The sequence below is a fragment of the Carcharodon carcharias genome, chromosome 15, assembly GCF_017639515.1.
Source record: "Carcharodon carcharias isolate sCarCar2 chromosome 15, sCarCar2.pri, whole genome shotgun sequence".
Taxonomy (NCBI): domain Eukaryota; kingdom Metazoa; phylum Chordata; class Chondrichthyes; order Lamniformes; family Lamnidae; genus Carcharodon; species Carcharodon carcharias.
The window spans coordinates 29,273,753-29,289,525 of NC_054481.1; the positions used below are offsets into that span (position 1 = coordinate 29,273,753).

The 15,773-nt window shown below is 49.6% G+C and overlaps 1 protein-coding gene across 1 annotated transcript in view; it reads right to left on the reverse strand.

The window, feature by feature from the left end:
• LOC121288031 (coronin-7-like) overlaps nucleotides 1-15,773 on the reverse strand; it is a 174,754-nt gene that overhangs the window by 138,410 nt on the left and 20,571 nt on the right. Inside the window, exons 8-9 of the mRNA XM_041206252.1 lie at nucleotides 4,983-5,069; nucleotides 3,508-3,590 (exon numbers count right to left, since the gene is read on the reverse strand). Coding sequence (XP_041062186.1) covers nucleotides 3,508-3,590; nucleotides 4,983-5,069 — 170 coding nt within the window. The remainder of the gene's footprint in view (nucleotides 1-3,507; nucleotides 3,591-4,982; nucleotides 5,070-15,773) is intronic.

A 15,773-nucleotide genomic window follows, 5' to 3' on the forward strand; every position in this document is an offset into this window, starting at 1 on the left:
GGGGAGGAGGGGAGGAGGGGAGGCGGAGGAGAGGAGGCGGAGGAGGAGGGGAGGAGGGGGAGGAGAGGAGGGGAGGAGGGGAGGAGAGGAGGGGATGGGGAAGAGAGGGGAGGAGGGGGAGGAGAGGAGAGGAGAGGAGGGGGAGGAGAGGGGAGGAGGGGGAGGAGAGGAGGAGAGGGGAGGAGGGGGAGGAGGGGGAGGAGAGGAGGTTGAGGGGAGGAGAGGAGAGGAGGGGGAGGAGAGGAGAGGAGGGGGAGGAGAGGAGAGGAGGGGAGGAGAGGAGGGAGAGGAGGGGAGAGGAGGGGAGAGGAGAGGAGAGGAGAGGAGAGGAGAGGAGGGGAGGGGAGGAAGGGGAGGAGAGGAGGGGGAGGAGGGGGAGGGGAGGAGAGGAGGGGGAGGGGAGGAGAGGAGGGGAGGGGAGGAGGGCGAGGGGAGGAGAGGGGGAGGGGAGGAGAGGAGGGGGGGGGGAGGAGGGGGAGGAGGAGAGGGGAGGAGGTGGAGGAGGGGAGGGGAGGGGAGAGGAAAGGAGGGGAGGGGAGAGGAGAGGGGAGGAGGGGGAGGAGAGGAGAGGAGGGGGAGGAGAGGAGAGGAGAGGAGGGAGAGGAGGGGAGGGAGAGGAGAGGAGGGAGAGGAGAGGAGGGAGAGGAGAGGAGGGGGAGGAGAGGAGAGGAGGGAGATGAGAGGAGGGGGAGGAGAGGAGAGGAGGGAGAGGAGAGGAGAGGAGAGGAGGGGAGAAGAGGAGAGGAGGGAGAGGAGAGGAGAGGGAGAGGAGAGGAGATGAGGGGAGGAGAGGAGAGGAGAAGAGGGGGAGGGGAGGAGGGGGAGGAGAGGGGGGAGGAGAGGAGGGAGAGGAGAGGAGAGGGAGGAGGGGGAGGAGAGGAGAGGAGAGGAGAGGAGGGGGAGGAGAGGAGAAGAAGGGGAAGAGGGGGAGGAGGGGGAGGAGAGGAGAGGAGAGGAGGAGAGGAGAGGAGGGGGGAGAGGAGAGGAGGGGGAGGATAGGAGAGGGGAGGAGAGGAGAGGAGAGGAGAGGAGGTGGAGCAGAGGAGTGGAGGGGAGAGGAAAGGAGGGGAGGGGAGAGGAGAGGAGAGGAGAGGAGTGGGGGAGGAGAGGAGGGGGAGGAGAGGAGGGGGAGGAGAGGAGGGGGAGGGGAGGAGGGGGAGGGGAGGAGAGGAGGGGGAGGAGGGGAGGAGAGGGGAGGAGAGGAGAGCAGTGGGAGGAGGTGGAGCAGGGGGAGGAGGTGGAGGAGGGGGAGGAGAGGAGGGGGAGGAGAGGAGAGGAGGGGGAGGAGAGGAGAGGAGGGGGAGGAGAGGAGAGGAGGGGGAGGAGAGGAGAGGAGGGGGAGGAGAGGAGGGGAGAAGGGGGAGGGGGGAGAGAGGAGAGGAGGGAGAGCAGGGGGAGGAGAGGAGAGGAGGGGGAGGAGAGGAGGGGGAGGAGGGGAGGGGAGGATAGGAGAGGAGGGGGGAGGAGGGGGAGGAGAGGAGAGCAGTGGGAGGAGGTGGAGCAGGGGGAGGAGGTGGAGGAGGGGGAGGAGAGGAGAGCAGGGGGAGGAGAGGAGAGCAGGGGGAGGAGAGGAGAGCAGGGGGAGGAGAGGAGAGCAGGGGGAGGAGAGGAGAGGAGGGAGAGGAGAGGAGAGAGAGGAGGAGAGGGGAGGAGAGGAGAGGGGAGGAGGGGAGAGGGGGAGGAGAGGAGAGCAGGGGGAGGAGAGGAGAGCAGGGGGAGGAGAGGAGAGGAGAGGAGAGGAGGGGGAGGAGGTGGAGGAGGGGAGGGGGAGGGGGAGGAGAGGAGGGGAGAGGGGAGGAGAGGAGAGGAGGGGGAGGAGAGGAGGGGAGGGGGAGGAGAGGAGGGAGAGGAGGGGGAGGGGGAGGAGGGGAGAGGGAGGAGAGGAGAGGAGGGGAGAGGAGAGGAGAGGAGAGGGAGGAGAGGAGAGGAGGGGAGAGGGGGGAGAGGAGGGGAGAGGGGGGGAGGGGGGGAGAGGAGAGGGGAGGGGGAGGAGAGGAGAGAGAGGAGAGGAGAGAGAGGAGAGGGGAGAGGAGAGGAGGGGGAGGAGAGGAGAGCAGGGGGAGGAGAGGAGAGCAGGGGGAGGAGAGGAGAGGAGGAGAGGGGAGGAGAGGAGAGGAGGGGGAGGAGAGGAGGGAGAGGAGAGGAGAGGAGGGGAGGGGGAGGAGAGGAGGGAGAGGAGGGGGAGGGAGAGGAGGGGAGAGGAGGGGGTGGAGAGGAGAGGAGGGAGGAGAGGGGAGGAGAGGAGAGGAGGGGGAGGAAGGAGAAGAGAGGAGGGGAGGAGAGGAGGAGGGGGAGGAGAGGAGGGGAGGGGGACAGGAGAGGAGGGGGGGACAGGAGAGGAGGAGGGGGAGGAGGAGGAGGTGGTGAAAGGAAGGGGGATGAGGAGTGGGGTAGGGAAAGGGGGTGAGGAGGGAGGGGGAGAGTAAGAGGGAGGCAGGCAGGGGAAAGGAGAGGGGGAGAGGGGGAAAGAGGGGGAGAGGGGAAGCAAAAATGAATTTTGGCATCTAAGCTGCTATCCCTTGTAACAGTTGTTATCACATCTGAAACCAAAGAGAATCAATGTTTTCATTCTAAATATTCGTTATCAAGGTATAACAGTTCATGTAGTCAGTGTGGTTTTACCAGCTAAGATAATTCAATATTTTTTACATTTTATAGCTGATATAAATTTAAAAAACAAACACAATGACTTGAAACTCTGACAGAAATCAATCAGCAAAATTAATTCTTAACTGGAGCCAGGGAGTGGGGAGGTGGTGGGTGAGGAATTTACTGGTCAGTTTGTAGTATAGAATAATGCAGCACCAGAGGCTATTCAGCCCAGTGTGCCTATGCAAGCTCAATGTTTTGTTACACAAAGTAATTTTTATTGACCTGGGTGTAAAGGGAAGCCGAGACAGAGGGTACTCCTGTAGTTTAAACAAGGATCTGGTATCTGGCTAATGTTTGAGCCTAATGCTGCTGGATTTCTCTCTACTCAAAAACAAAGATCACTTTCACGTTTAACTAAAGTTCCCAAATATTCTCTCACTCAAATCTTTTGGGTCCACCTGCTTCCAATTCTAATCAGTTCCTCAGCAAAGTGAGGCGTTAATTCACAGTCAAATTTATGGCGTTCGTTCCAATCTCGCACTTGCTGTGAATTCTGGACCATTACCCAAGTAAACATAAAATATCTTTTTGAAATCATTTCCATCCCACTCCCATTTTGTGTGGCCACTCAGGAAAAGGGCAATGAACTGACCACATCTTGAACCCACCAGAGGTCAATTATTGAACACTCAACTGCCACCCTGACTGGACCCTTCCAGCTCAGCTCAGAATGGCCCTGGGGATGGAACCCCGAACCTCTGAGCTGAGAGACATATTTTGCATCCACGTCAGTAACTCCAGGATATGCGAATTTCATGATGTCACAGTGCATCCTGATGGGTCACATCCATAAACCAGTATCAGGTGTAAGGGCTGGCCCAAGTGTGGGATGCCGATTCTTGTTTGTGCACTTACCCCTGCGCTGTATCAAGTGTGAAAGTGTTGACAGGGCTGGAGAAATGGCGTGTGTCCCACAGTCTGGCCTGTCGCTCGCGCATCTGAAAGAGACAATGGGAAAGGGGTTGTCAATAACCAGCAGGAGATGAAGAGACCGAGTGACCCACACCACAGCACTGCCTAGACAAATGGGCAGGAAGAGGGACACTAACTATAAACTCAGATGGTGTCCAAGATCCTTCCAGGTTTCCAGGGGAGGGTTAGGGTTTCCACCACCCCATTTCCCACCCCCTCATTTCTCAACCCCTCAAGGCAGGCAGCTCAATCCAGAAATCTCTCAGTATCACAATGCAGGCACAAGGTCACTGTTCACTTGGGTGTGGGTTATGGTACTTGCACACAGGAGCTGGGCAATAGGAAGCAACATATAGATGAGTACACATGACTCATCAGCTAGTTGCGCATTACAGTATTGCAGACTCGATCAGTAAGGCAGAGGGGGTTTATGTATTAGCAACATGAGTTTCCATTTATACCTCTTTTTAAGAACCCCTAAACAATTAACCGATTTGAAAGGGGCACTACTAATCCACTGTAACAAAAACAAACCAAAACTTTAAAGGAAGCTTAATAACTGCAATTAAAATGACATTCCCGGATTGATAATTACTGCAGCCATCCAGCCCCACAACACCCACTGGTTGTGGAAGGCCTCAAACACATCTGTAGTTACTGCATGCTCCCTCTCAGGGACACCCGGGCATGGAGGTAGCTGCGGAAGAGAGGTAGGCAGTCAGGCTGAAAGACCTACTCAACCACCCGCTGCCTAGACCTTTTGATAGCTAGTTTCCAATTATATAGCACTTTTCATAACCTCATAACATTCCAAAGCACTTCACAGCCTGTGCTGTTCTTTTTGAAGCGTAATCACTGTTGTAATGTAGAAAACGTGGCAGGCAATCTGCACACAGCAACATCCCACAAAGAGCATTGTGATAATGACCAGATAACCTGTTGGTTGAAGAATAAATATTCAGCCGGACACTGGAAAGAACTCCTCGTTGTTCTTTGTGGGATATTTTGTTTCCACCTGAGAAGGTAGATGCTCAGCTGAAAGATGGCACCTCAAACAGTGTGGCACTCCCTCAGCACTGACCGTCCGACAGTGCAGCGCACCCTCAGTACTGCTGATTCAGAGGTAAGGGTGTTACCCATTGAGCCAGTCAGGAGGATGGGATGAGATTCAGAACCATAATTAGGGCTGGTCAGTCTGAGATGGATACACGTATTTGTAGCATACTGGCCAGTACTGGGTCAGATTGGCAGTTCTGTGGCCCTGCCATGTTTCTGTTTTGAGACTGCAGTGAGACAGTTCATTGCACCATTGAAACCCCTCACACCCCGAAGGCTGCTGCTGTCTGCTTTACAATTATAGCACTGTCATGTGAGAGACACTTGTGTACTGAGCCCATTACAGGAGTAGTGATAGTTACCTGGCTAAACCCAGTCGACAGGACAGTGGCTGATGTGTTAAGCCAGATCAACCGGGAATCCTTGATGTTGTCATGGCCTTGAACACTCTGGAAAAGAGAGAAGATTTTACTCTCACACTGAACTCAACAGCCAGAGGAACAAACCCAGTTCTGCCCCAGCATCCCAGGCCCCAGCCCTGTACCAGTATCCCAGTACCCTCCCTCCTCCCACCTGTCTGCCATACAGCTGATGGCTGCTGCACCATCTCTGCTGCTGTTGTCTTCAATAATAGTCCAATAATAACAGCAGGCCCAGCCCACACTGACTGATCCTAGGCCAAAGAAAACCAGCCATTTTGCTATCTGCACTTGTACAAATGTTTACTGTGATGGAACAGACACAATCTGATCGTGCCCGGAAAATAGTCTTCGAGAGGACAGTCAGCCAGCTGGATGGAGAGCAGGGTCCTTCCCCCGCACAGACTGGCTGCAAAAAGTGCCCATAAAATTGTTACCCTTTCAAGTCCAACCAGCTAGAGAAGATCCTTTGCCCTTTTCCTTGTCCCACACAGCTTCATTTTTTAATTCATTCTCAGGATGTGGCATCACCGACAAGGCCAGCATATGTTACCCATCCCTAGTCTCTCTGAACTGAGACACTTGCTGGGCACCCACTTGGTGTGGGTCTGGCGTCCCATATAGGCTCTGACTAGGTAGCAGATTTCCTTCCCTAAATATCATTAATAAACCAAATGGGTTTTTACAACAATCTGTCAACTTCACGGTCATTTTTAAATAAGATCAGCTTTTTATTGGGAGATTTTTTAAATGGAATTCAAGTTCACAAACTGCCTGGGTGGAGATTCGAACTCTTGTTCTCTGGATTACTAATCCAGTGACATAACCAGTATATTAGATGACTTTCATTACTGATCCAGTAACATTACGAGTACACTGGGTGACATGGTCACAGGACTGGAAGCAGAATAGGAGCTATGGCTGGCCAGGACGACCAAACCCAATCCTTTGCTGTGAGAATGTGGCTCATTGAGAGGTCAGTGCACTCGCTCTGGCTGACAATGTACTTGGAATGCGAGAGATAAATAAACTGTCAAGCAAACTCCCCAGCCTCTGAGAACCCGATGTTCATTGTGCTTCACTGTTTGGGCAGTCTTCAGAAAGAAAGAATTTGTATTCCTACAGCACCCTTCATTACCACTGGACGCCCCAAATTGCTTTACAGCCAATGAGATCTCTTTGAAGCGTAGTCACTGCTGTAATGTAGAAAACTCAGCATCCAATTTGCACACAGCAAGCTCCTCTCTGCCTCCCTCTCCCCCTTTAAGATGCACCCCCTGATAGAATTCCATCTCTCTCTTGATCTTTGCTTCTTTAGTTCAATGTCTATTTTTCCTTATTCCCATGAAGTACTTTTGAGTGTTTTTCAGCACTGAGGTCACTATATAAATGCAAGCCCTGACTTACAGTAAAAATAAATAGAAGCTTGTTTGATTTGCATGACACCCAGTTCAAAGGAAAGGGCCTCCATAACGGGATTATTTGGACACTGTTCTCAATCAAAATATTAGCAAGTTAAGGACTCTTTCTTTAGAGATTTTCCAGCTAACACTGACTGAATAGACCGATTTAATAACTGCACAGCTTCTAGTGTGACTGTAGCGTATTCAGAAGTTATTTTAAACTAATACAGCAGAGATGGAAAAAAATAAACTTTGGACAAATGCCTGCCTCAGTGGAAGCGTGACAAATACCGGCTGTCCTCCCACTTCACTTGATATCTGCCACCATCCACAATTAAAATCTACAGAAAACAGCCCTTTTGATAGGGCTGGGCCCCTCTAATGTGCATGGACTCTCAACAAAGCACCCGGAAATTGGTGCTCAACTTTAGGTAGCTGAACTCTCACCAACTTCAACCCATCTCATTAACAGGGAAGGGAAGGGCCTCTGGTCCACCCTCCCTCGCTGTCTGTCTGTCTCCTCTCCTCAGTAGGAGAAAATCCAAGGCCAGTAAAGGAAAAAAGATGATGGAAACTTCCTCTCTGGCCCAGTGAGGTGATTGAAACCAGTCCAGGAGATCACGAGGCAAAGAGGGAGATTCCCTATCAGCAGCCCTCAAAGGAAATCTGCTCTTCCACCGCCCCCCCCCCACCTTTCAGCTCAAAACGCTTATTCTGCCTCACTGCAAACTCCCTTCCCAGCACTTGTGAAATCCTATGGTACCCAACATGACTGAAGCAGTTAAAGGGTGAGACAGGTCACAAACGAACAAAAACACATGGGAGCCGTTATTCAGAGATTGTGAAGACTGACTGAGTGAGATGTGGCAGATCTCTATGGAATGTACTAATGGCACAGATTACAATTAAGGCCTGATCAGACTGACTGATCACTGAGGGCTGAAGTAACAACTCCATTTCAAGGAACGTCCTGGAGGAGGGCTTCTGGACAGCCAGCATGACTGTTTACATAGGGAGCTCTTATATCTAGCACTGCCCAAAATACCACACATTCCAAGGGTAGCCAAGCCTGTTATCCTCAGCCCATTTCCATGGCAACGCTTCCGGGCCAAGGAGTCTGAGCTCTGTGCAATGTCAGCCTAGGATCGAGGGCTGTACAGAGAGCTCTTGCAAGGGCTTAGCCACTATAATGAGAAAACCCCAGGTTTACATAGTATTAACCCATGAGGCCTCGACCTCCCCCAGTACCAGAGCAGATAGACTTAGTTTACTCAGAGGCTGCTGCCAAATGTAAACTTTCAGACATTTGGTAAAATGTCTGCACTGCAATAACCAACAAAGCTTTACCTAAAGATTTATCATGTGTGCTACGTGGTCATGACAGCCCCAGCCACAACCCTCACTCAGCACCTGACCTGATTCACCTAATTCCCGAATGCAAATTCACACCCCCTCCCCATTTGCCTCCCCCAGTCCGTAAACTCACCCATTCCTTTTATCCCATGATGCAAACACATGTTGCATCTAACCCAGAACTGGAGGACATTCAGCCTCTCAAACCAGTTCCACCATTCAATCAGATCAGGGCTTGTGGTGGAGTAGGTGGGGGTTGGGGGAGAGAGAAAGAGGACAGAGGAGGTGGAGCAGGGTTCAGGGGGAAAGGAAACAAGGAGAGGTAGAGGGAGGTTACATCCAGTTCTTAGATGCGTCATTTCAGTGACATGGTTCAGTTCCTTATGTCCCAACAGATCTGTACCCAAACCCAGCCAACCAAAGTCACAAAACTAACAGCTAAATCAAATAGAGGATCCCTTATCATGAGAACTGGAAGACTGGGACCTTTCCAGAGGCTCGTGCCTCTGATCTGAGATTGTGGGAAGTTCTCACGAGAAGCAGTGAGCAGCATTCAGCCTTTAACGGCAGGAGGGAGGAGGTCATTGGCACTCAGTGGATGGAACTCAGCCCTAAGTCATAATACAAGCCAGGTGTTTGGCACAGGAACACATCTTCACAAACCACTGCATGGGAGAGGGGGAGGAGATGGAAGGGATGGGGGCTGGGGAAAACATAAAACATTTTTGGAATTATTACAGCGCAACCACTGGGCCCCTGGAAAAACACAAGCCCACTCATTACTGACACACAAGGAACAGCAGAATCAGGATTTGCTGACAGCTCAGTTACCAACAACCCTGGCACAGCAATCAAATCCGTTTCATGGTCTGGGACATGCAGAGATCTTGTGTGTTAAAACTGTGCTGTGTGGCCTAAGTCAGAGCTGAGCAACATCTTGTGATTGTGTAATAGCTGCTTCAACCCTTTTATCTCTGGGTCAATGCCCAAAATCAGCCTTTCCCCACTGGCAATAGAAACAAATCAAACCACCAACACCCCATTTAGAAGGAGAGGGAATCCACACCCATTGATACTCTAACAAAAATCAGTGGGTAGGGAGCTTTACTCCCTATCGAGCCCGTGCTGTACCTGTCCTAGGAATGTTTGATGGGACAGTGTAGAGGTGTCTTTCCTCTGTATCTAACCCAAGTTGTACCTGCCAAATGTGTTTGAGGGGACAGTAGAGGGAGCTTTACTCAATATCTAACCAGTTTTGGGCAATACCAGTGGGTGCTCAGTCTCAACAATGGATCACTGCATCACTAATAGCTCCCAACTCAGTGAATGAAAAATTCATCCAATAAGATGTGAAGCATGAAAATTGTGGCACAATGATGGAGAAATGTACCATAGTTTCACATTTCTTCTGACCCCTCTGTGCTCAGTCCATTCACACAAGATAATTGGATATCTTTATTCATTTATGGAATGTGGACCTTGCTGGCAAGGTCAGTATTTATTGCTCATCCCAAATTACCCTCGAGACTGTAGTGGTGTGTCATCTGCAGTCCAGCTGGTGTAGGTATACCTACAGTGCTGTTAAGGAGGGAGTTCCAGGATTGGACCCAGTCACAGTGAAAGAGTAATGATATATTTCCAAGTCAGGGTGATATATGACTAGGAGGGGAAACTGCAACTGGTGTTCTCGTGCTCCTGCTGCCCTTGTTCCCCTAGGTGGCAGATGTTGCAGGTTTGGAAGGTGCTGTTGAAGGAACCTTGGTGAGCTGATGCAGCACATCGTACAGACGCACTGTTGCCACTGTGCTTTGATGGTGGAGGGTGTGAATATTTGTGGTAGACGGGGTGCTAATCAAGCAGGCTGCTTTGTCCTTGGATGGTGTCGAGCTCGAGTGTTTTTGGAGCTGCATTCATTTGCAAGTGGACAGCATTCCATCACACTCTTGACTTGTGCCTTGTAGATGGCAGACAGGCTTTGGGCAGTCAGTAGCGGAGTTACGCTGTGCAGAATTTCTTAACCTCTGACTTGCTCTTGTAGCCACAGTTTTTACATATCCAGCCCAGTTAATTTTCTGGTCAATAGTAACCCCGAGGATGTTGATAGTGCAGGATTCAAGTGTGGTAATGCCATGGGGAGGTGTGGGGGTTCTCTTTTGTTGGAGATGGTCATTGCCTGGCACTTAGGTGGCATGAATGCTACCATGCATACCATTGAGCCCAGGACACAATGCCAAAGAACTCCTTCAGTGATGTCCTGGGGCTGAGATGATTGGTCTTCAACAACCACAACCATCTTCTTTTATGCTACGTGTGATTCAACATTTGGAAAGTTTTCCCCAATTTCCAATAACTTCAATTTTTCTAGGGTTCCTTGATGACATATACTACCTTCATGTCACTCTCACCTCACCTCTTGAATTCAGCTCTTTTGTCCATATTTTTTGTCGCTTGCTGTGATGTGTCTAGCGTGTGTGTGCTTGAAGAGAGTTAGCATATTTCCTGTTTTTTGAGCATTGGTTTGCTTCTCATTTTCAGCCTACACTGCTAGCTAGCAGCAATGCGAAAGGGAGAATCAAATGTGCAAGTTTCTCCCTGCCTGCACACAGCCTCTCCATTGGCCAGTCCTCTGCTGTCCTTCCTCATGGTAACAGATGGAAACTGTCTCTCTCATGGCCCCAGGCTAAAACTTGAGGAATCTGGAGAAGGTTTGGACCCAGACATGTAGTGTGCAAGGCCACCAGATTGTAGATGTGCCCTGGCACTCATGAACCAAGTCCCCAGCCATGGGCTAATAGCTCCATGGCCCTGTAGATAATGAGAGAGTTGAAGGCCAAGGGAGTAAATCCTGACAAAGAATCAGGAGCAGAGCCTAAAGGTGAACTGACGTCTAAATACGTCATCTTTCTGGTAACTCCTGCAACTAAAGCAGTGCCAAACATGGTGCTTTATATTACTTTGGACTCATGTGCAGAGGTCATGGGGTACCCTGATGTTTGGGCAGCCCAGGGTCTCCATAAATTTTGCCCAGGCTTGTGCCCTGGAAAGAGCACTCTGCGACGAAACTGAAACATCAACACAATACAGGAGATGGCACTTATGAGTGACAAACCCAACTTGATTGGTGTAAACAGCTTCAGGCTATTTCCAATGGTGGGACGGACCATCACGTCCCATTAGTTTGCCACACCCATCTCATCAGACAATCCCTAACTAATAAAAGGTGCTGACCCACAATGTTCCATCTGCTTCAATGGGTGCTTGGACCTTAGAGTCTCTGCCTAAAAAGTGGACTGAATCCATCGCACCAAGCTAACCAAAAGATGCCAAATCTTTGATTAGCAAGCTGGAACGTCAGGACCATTTGCACAGGATTGACAAACAACTTGCAGCTGGTCGATAACATGCTGCGATCAACATGGAGCTTGACAGGCTGAACATTGACATGCCTTCCCTCCTGTAGGGAAGCTTCACTGAGAATGGATCACTGAAACAAAAACATTACACATTCATCTGGCAGAGGGAGAATTCAGATGAAAAGCGTGGGCAGGTTGTAAGCTTTGCTGTAAGGAACATGCTTCTCTCAATGACTGAACTCCCCACATATGGTTTAGAAAGTGTTCTCTCCATGCCTCTGAACTCAAACAAGTCCAAATAACTTCATCAGTATCTATGCTCCAGTACAGAGGCAAAAGACCAGTTCTACAAGGAGATTGATACTGCTATCAGCAGAATCCCCAAGTCAGAATATCTTTACCTACTGGGGGATTTCAACACCAAGAATGGGGGCAGACCATTAGGCATGGCCCTCCTGCCTTGGATATCATGGCTTAGGAAGACACCATGCCACAAGGTGTCCTGGAGACATCCAAGTTCAGGACATTGACATCAGATAGACCTGATCATCATCTGATGCAACCCCCTCAACAGCATTCTCAACACAGGCAGATATTACGGCGCTGACTGTGATACAGATCATTCTCTCGTGTGCACCAGAGCTAGGATGCAACCCTTGAAGCTTTCTCTTTTAAAGCATCAATGTTGTCCTCGTATGAGCGACAACCATACCAGCTAACCAGATAAGAACCAACAGTTCCTCAACTTGATTGAACAGGTGCCCTCGGGCATTCCCACACAATGCAGAAATTAAATGGAACATACTTCAAGGCACCATTCGTAAAAGCGCACTTTCAACATATGAGAAGCAAGAGCAGAATAACACTTACTGGTTCATGGCTAACATCGCTGTGATGGAACCGATCATTGAAGCCAAGTGTTCAGTTCTCATTAATCACAACAGAGATCCAAGCAAGAAGACTGTGTGTGCACTAAAAGCCACTTGAAATAAAGTCCAAACTGCTAGATGGTCTGCCAATGACTACTGGTTACAATGTTGCCAGAATATCTAGGTGTCCTTCAACTCAGAACAGAGAATACTAGAGGCAGGCATAATGGGATCAAGAAGGCAGCAGGTCCATCAGCAAAGAAAACAGCTCCATTGAAAACAAAGACAGGGGAGGTCATCACCGACTGCAATAAACAGTTGGAGGGATGGGTGGAACACCACCTCGAATTGTACTCTAGGGAGGACAATATTAGTGAGGAAGCTAGACACCAGAGAAAGCCTGCCTACCTTGGAAGAGCTGGATACCAAATCTGCAATGGGGGAGCTTAGCAAAGCTATTGACTCACCTCTCATATGCAAAGCTCCCAAGTGTTGATGCAATACCACCTGAGCTCATCAAGCACAGGAAACCAGCACTCCTGCAGCAATGAATTTCTGCCTCTGCTGAAAGGAGGGGGCAGTGTCCCATGATATGTGTGATGTAAGACCATAACCCCATACAAAAACCAGGACAACCACAATGATTGCAACAACTATCGAGACATTTCCCTGCTGAGCATCGTGGGAAAGTGATGACCTTGTTGCCCTTGTAAGACTGCAGATCTTGGCTGAATTCAACTATCCCAAATCCTATTGCCATTTCAGAATTGAAAGATCCACAATTGACATGACCTTCTCAGTCCAGCAGCTGCAAGAGAAATGCCAAGCGAAGGAGACCACTAAATACTGCCTTCATCGATCTCACCAAGGCATTCTACAACATGAGCAGAGGCAATCTATTTAAGCTGAAGAAAATTGACTGCCCTCTGAAGCTGCTTCGTGTGATCTCCTCTTTCCCGGACAACACGGTGGGCAAGGTCAACAGAGCAACGTAGGAGCACTTTGATGCTGGAGCTGTGATGCTGGAGGTTGTTGATAGCTTCACATATCTAGGCTCCACAATCACTAGCAATCTGTCGCAATGCTGAAATCAATATATGCATTGTATAAGCTGCAGCTGTTATTTCCAAGCTGAGTAACAGTGTGAAACAATTGTAATCTGATTGAGAACACCAAACTGCAAGTCTACCAAGCCTGCATCCTCAGTGCAATTCTCTACAATAGCCAGACCTGGGCAACATATGCTAGGTAGGAGAAAAGTCTGAACCGTTTCCACCTTTGCTCTCTGGGCAGACAAGTCACCAACTCAGAGGTCCTGAGCCATGCTAATTCCATCAGCATACACTCATTGCTAAGCCAATGACATGTACATTGCCTTGGCCACATTCATTGGATGGATGACGGCGTATACCTAAGTCCTTCTGTAGAGTGAACTGTCCATCGGGTCACAACCTGCTGGACACCCATACCTCAGCTACAAGGACATCTGCAAGCAAAATATGAAGATGGTGGACAATGGCACTAAGTACTGGGTGACAGTTGCCAATGGCCTTGACCTCTGGAGGCTAACTATTTGGAAGGACATTGGCAGAGGCAAACAGAAACAGAAAGCTCAGCGGCCAAGAAGAGGGCCCAGGTAAAAACAGAGGCGAGCGAATCCTGCACCACCACAGCCCAGTTTTCCTCAGCAGCAAATACAGCAGAGACTGCCATGCAATAGGCTCCTGAGCCACATCAGGCAATGTTTAACACAGGGCTGACCACCACAGCCCAAATCATCGTTTCACAAGATGGAAGGCTGTCAGCATGTATTTGGACCAAGAGTATGTAGTGCTTGGAAGACACAAACTGAGCACAAGGAGGTTATTGGTGATTAGGTGCCACTTGATAGCACTGTCGATGATACCTTCCATCACTTTGCTGTTGATTGAGAATTCTGATGGGGCAGTAACTGGCAAGAGGGCATTTTTCCTGCTTTTTGTGGACAGGACATACCTGGACAATTTTCCACATTGTCAGGTGGATGCATGTTGTAGCTGTATTGGCACACATGGCGAGGGGGCTTGTCAAGTTCTGAAGCACAAGTCTTCTGTACTGCAGCCAGGATGTTGTCAGGGTCCATACCAATGAGTTCAGCCGTTTCTTGATATCACATGGCGTGACGACCAGCTTAAGTTGGTAGACACCTCAGAAGGAGACAGAGCTGGATCATCCACTCAGCATTTCTGGATGAAGATGATTACAAATGCTTCAGCCTGGTCTTTTGCACTAACGTGCTGGGCTTTCCCATCATTGAGGATGGGGATGTTTCACTTGAGGCAGCGATTTAGTGGTTAAGATGCTGGACTAGAATCCCTAATATTGTTACTTCAAATCTCAACCCAGTAAATGGGGGAAGTTAAAATCAAAAAAGCCATATATAATATAAAAGGAATAGAAACAGAAAGTTTGGAGGGCAGGCAGGAAATTAGAGTTGAGACCACAACCAAATTAGTCATGATCTTATCAAATGGCAGAGCAGGCTCGATGAGGCAAAAGGCCTACTCCTGCTCCCAAGTCCTATGTTCTTATGCTTTTGGGGCCTCCTCCTCTGATTAGCTGTTTAACTGTCCACCACCATTTACGACTGGATGTGGCAGGACTGAAGAGCTTTAATCTAATCCATTGATTATGGGATCACTTAGCTATCTATTGCATGCTTCTTCCACTGCTTGGCATGCATGTATTGCAGTTTCACCTAGTTGGCACCTCATTTTTAGATATGCCTAGTGCTGCTCCTGGCATGTTCTCCTGCACTTCTCATTCAGCTAGGGTTGATTCTGTGGCTTGATGGGTAATGGTAGAGTAGAGGATAAGCCAGGCCACAAGGTTGATTGTGATTGAATACAGTTCTGGTGATCATGGCACACAGCACCTCCATGGATGTCAAGTTTTGAGCTCAGAGACCTACTCCAAATCTATTCCATACAGCAGTGGCTACACATTGCAAGTGTCCTCAGTGTGAAAACAGGACTTCATTTTAAGGTAGCAATTGGAGATTTGCCTGGGCAGTGATTGAGACCATGGGAATAGGTTGGTCACGGGGTTGGTCCTGAAAATGGGTGGGAGAGTTTGTATGTAGGGAGACTGAAAGGATGAATTTGATGTGGGGAAGGGCAAAGGAAGCTAAAATGGAGATGGAAATCATTGAGGGTAAAGAGTTACTCAGTGTAGAGCTGTGGGAGGAAGGGAGGGATTGGTGCAATGAGAAATTTGGAACGGGGAACAGGGATCAAGGATTTAACAGAGAAGTGAGACAGGTGGAACAAGGTGAGGTGTTCAAAGGTGAAGGTCCAGAAAGCAGGGAGAGGGACCAAGGTGTGACTGTGATAAATGTCACATTATTAGAGGGAATTTGGTTGGACCAGGTGATAGAAGGCAAGGCCAGGAGGGGCAGCTTCACTAAGCTGTCACCACCCATTGGCCAAGCTTCAGTCAAAACGATCATTTATATTAAGGCCTTGAATGGTCAAGGTCTTGTCCATGCAGCGAGGGGGGATCCTGGAGGAACTGTGGAGTGGGACAATGATCCACTGCCAAAATCCAAGGGGATAATGATAAGTATGGTAAGATGGAAGGAATGAAGGTTGGTGAGATTAGCACCCAGTGAGCTTGCTTGTTGAGAGGGTGGGGGAGATGGGGTTACTGGTGATATGGAAGTAGTAAAGAGCATCAGAGAAATCCAAGAGAAACATTGACTGTACCTGAAGGGGGAAC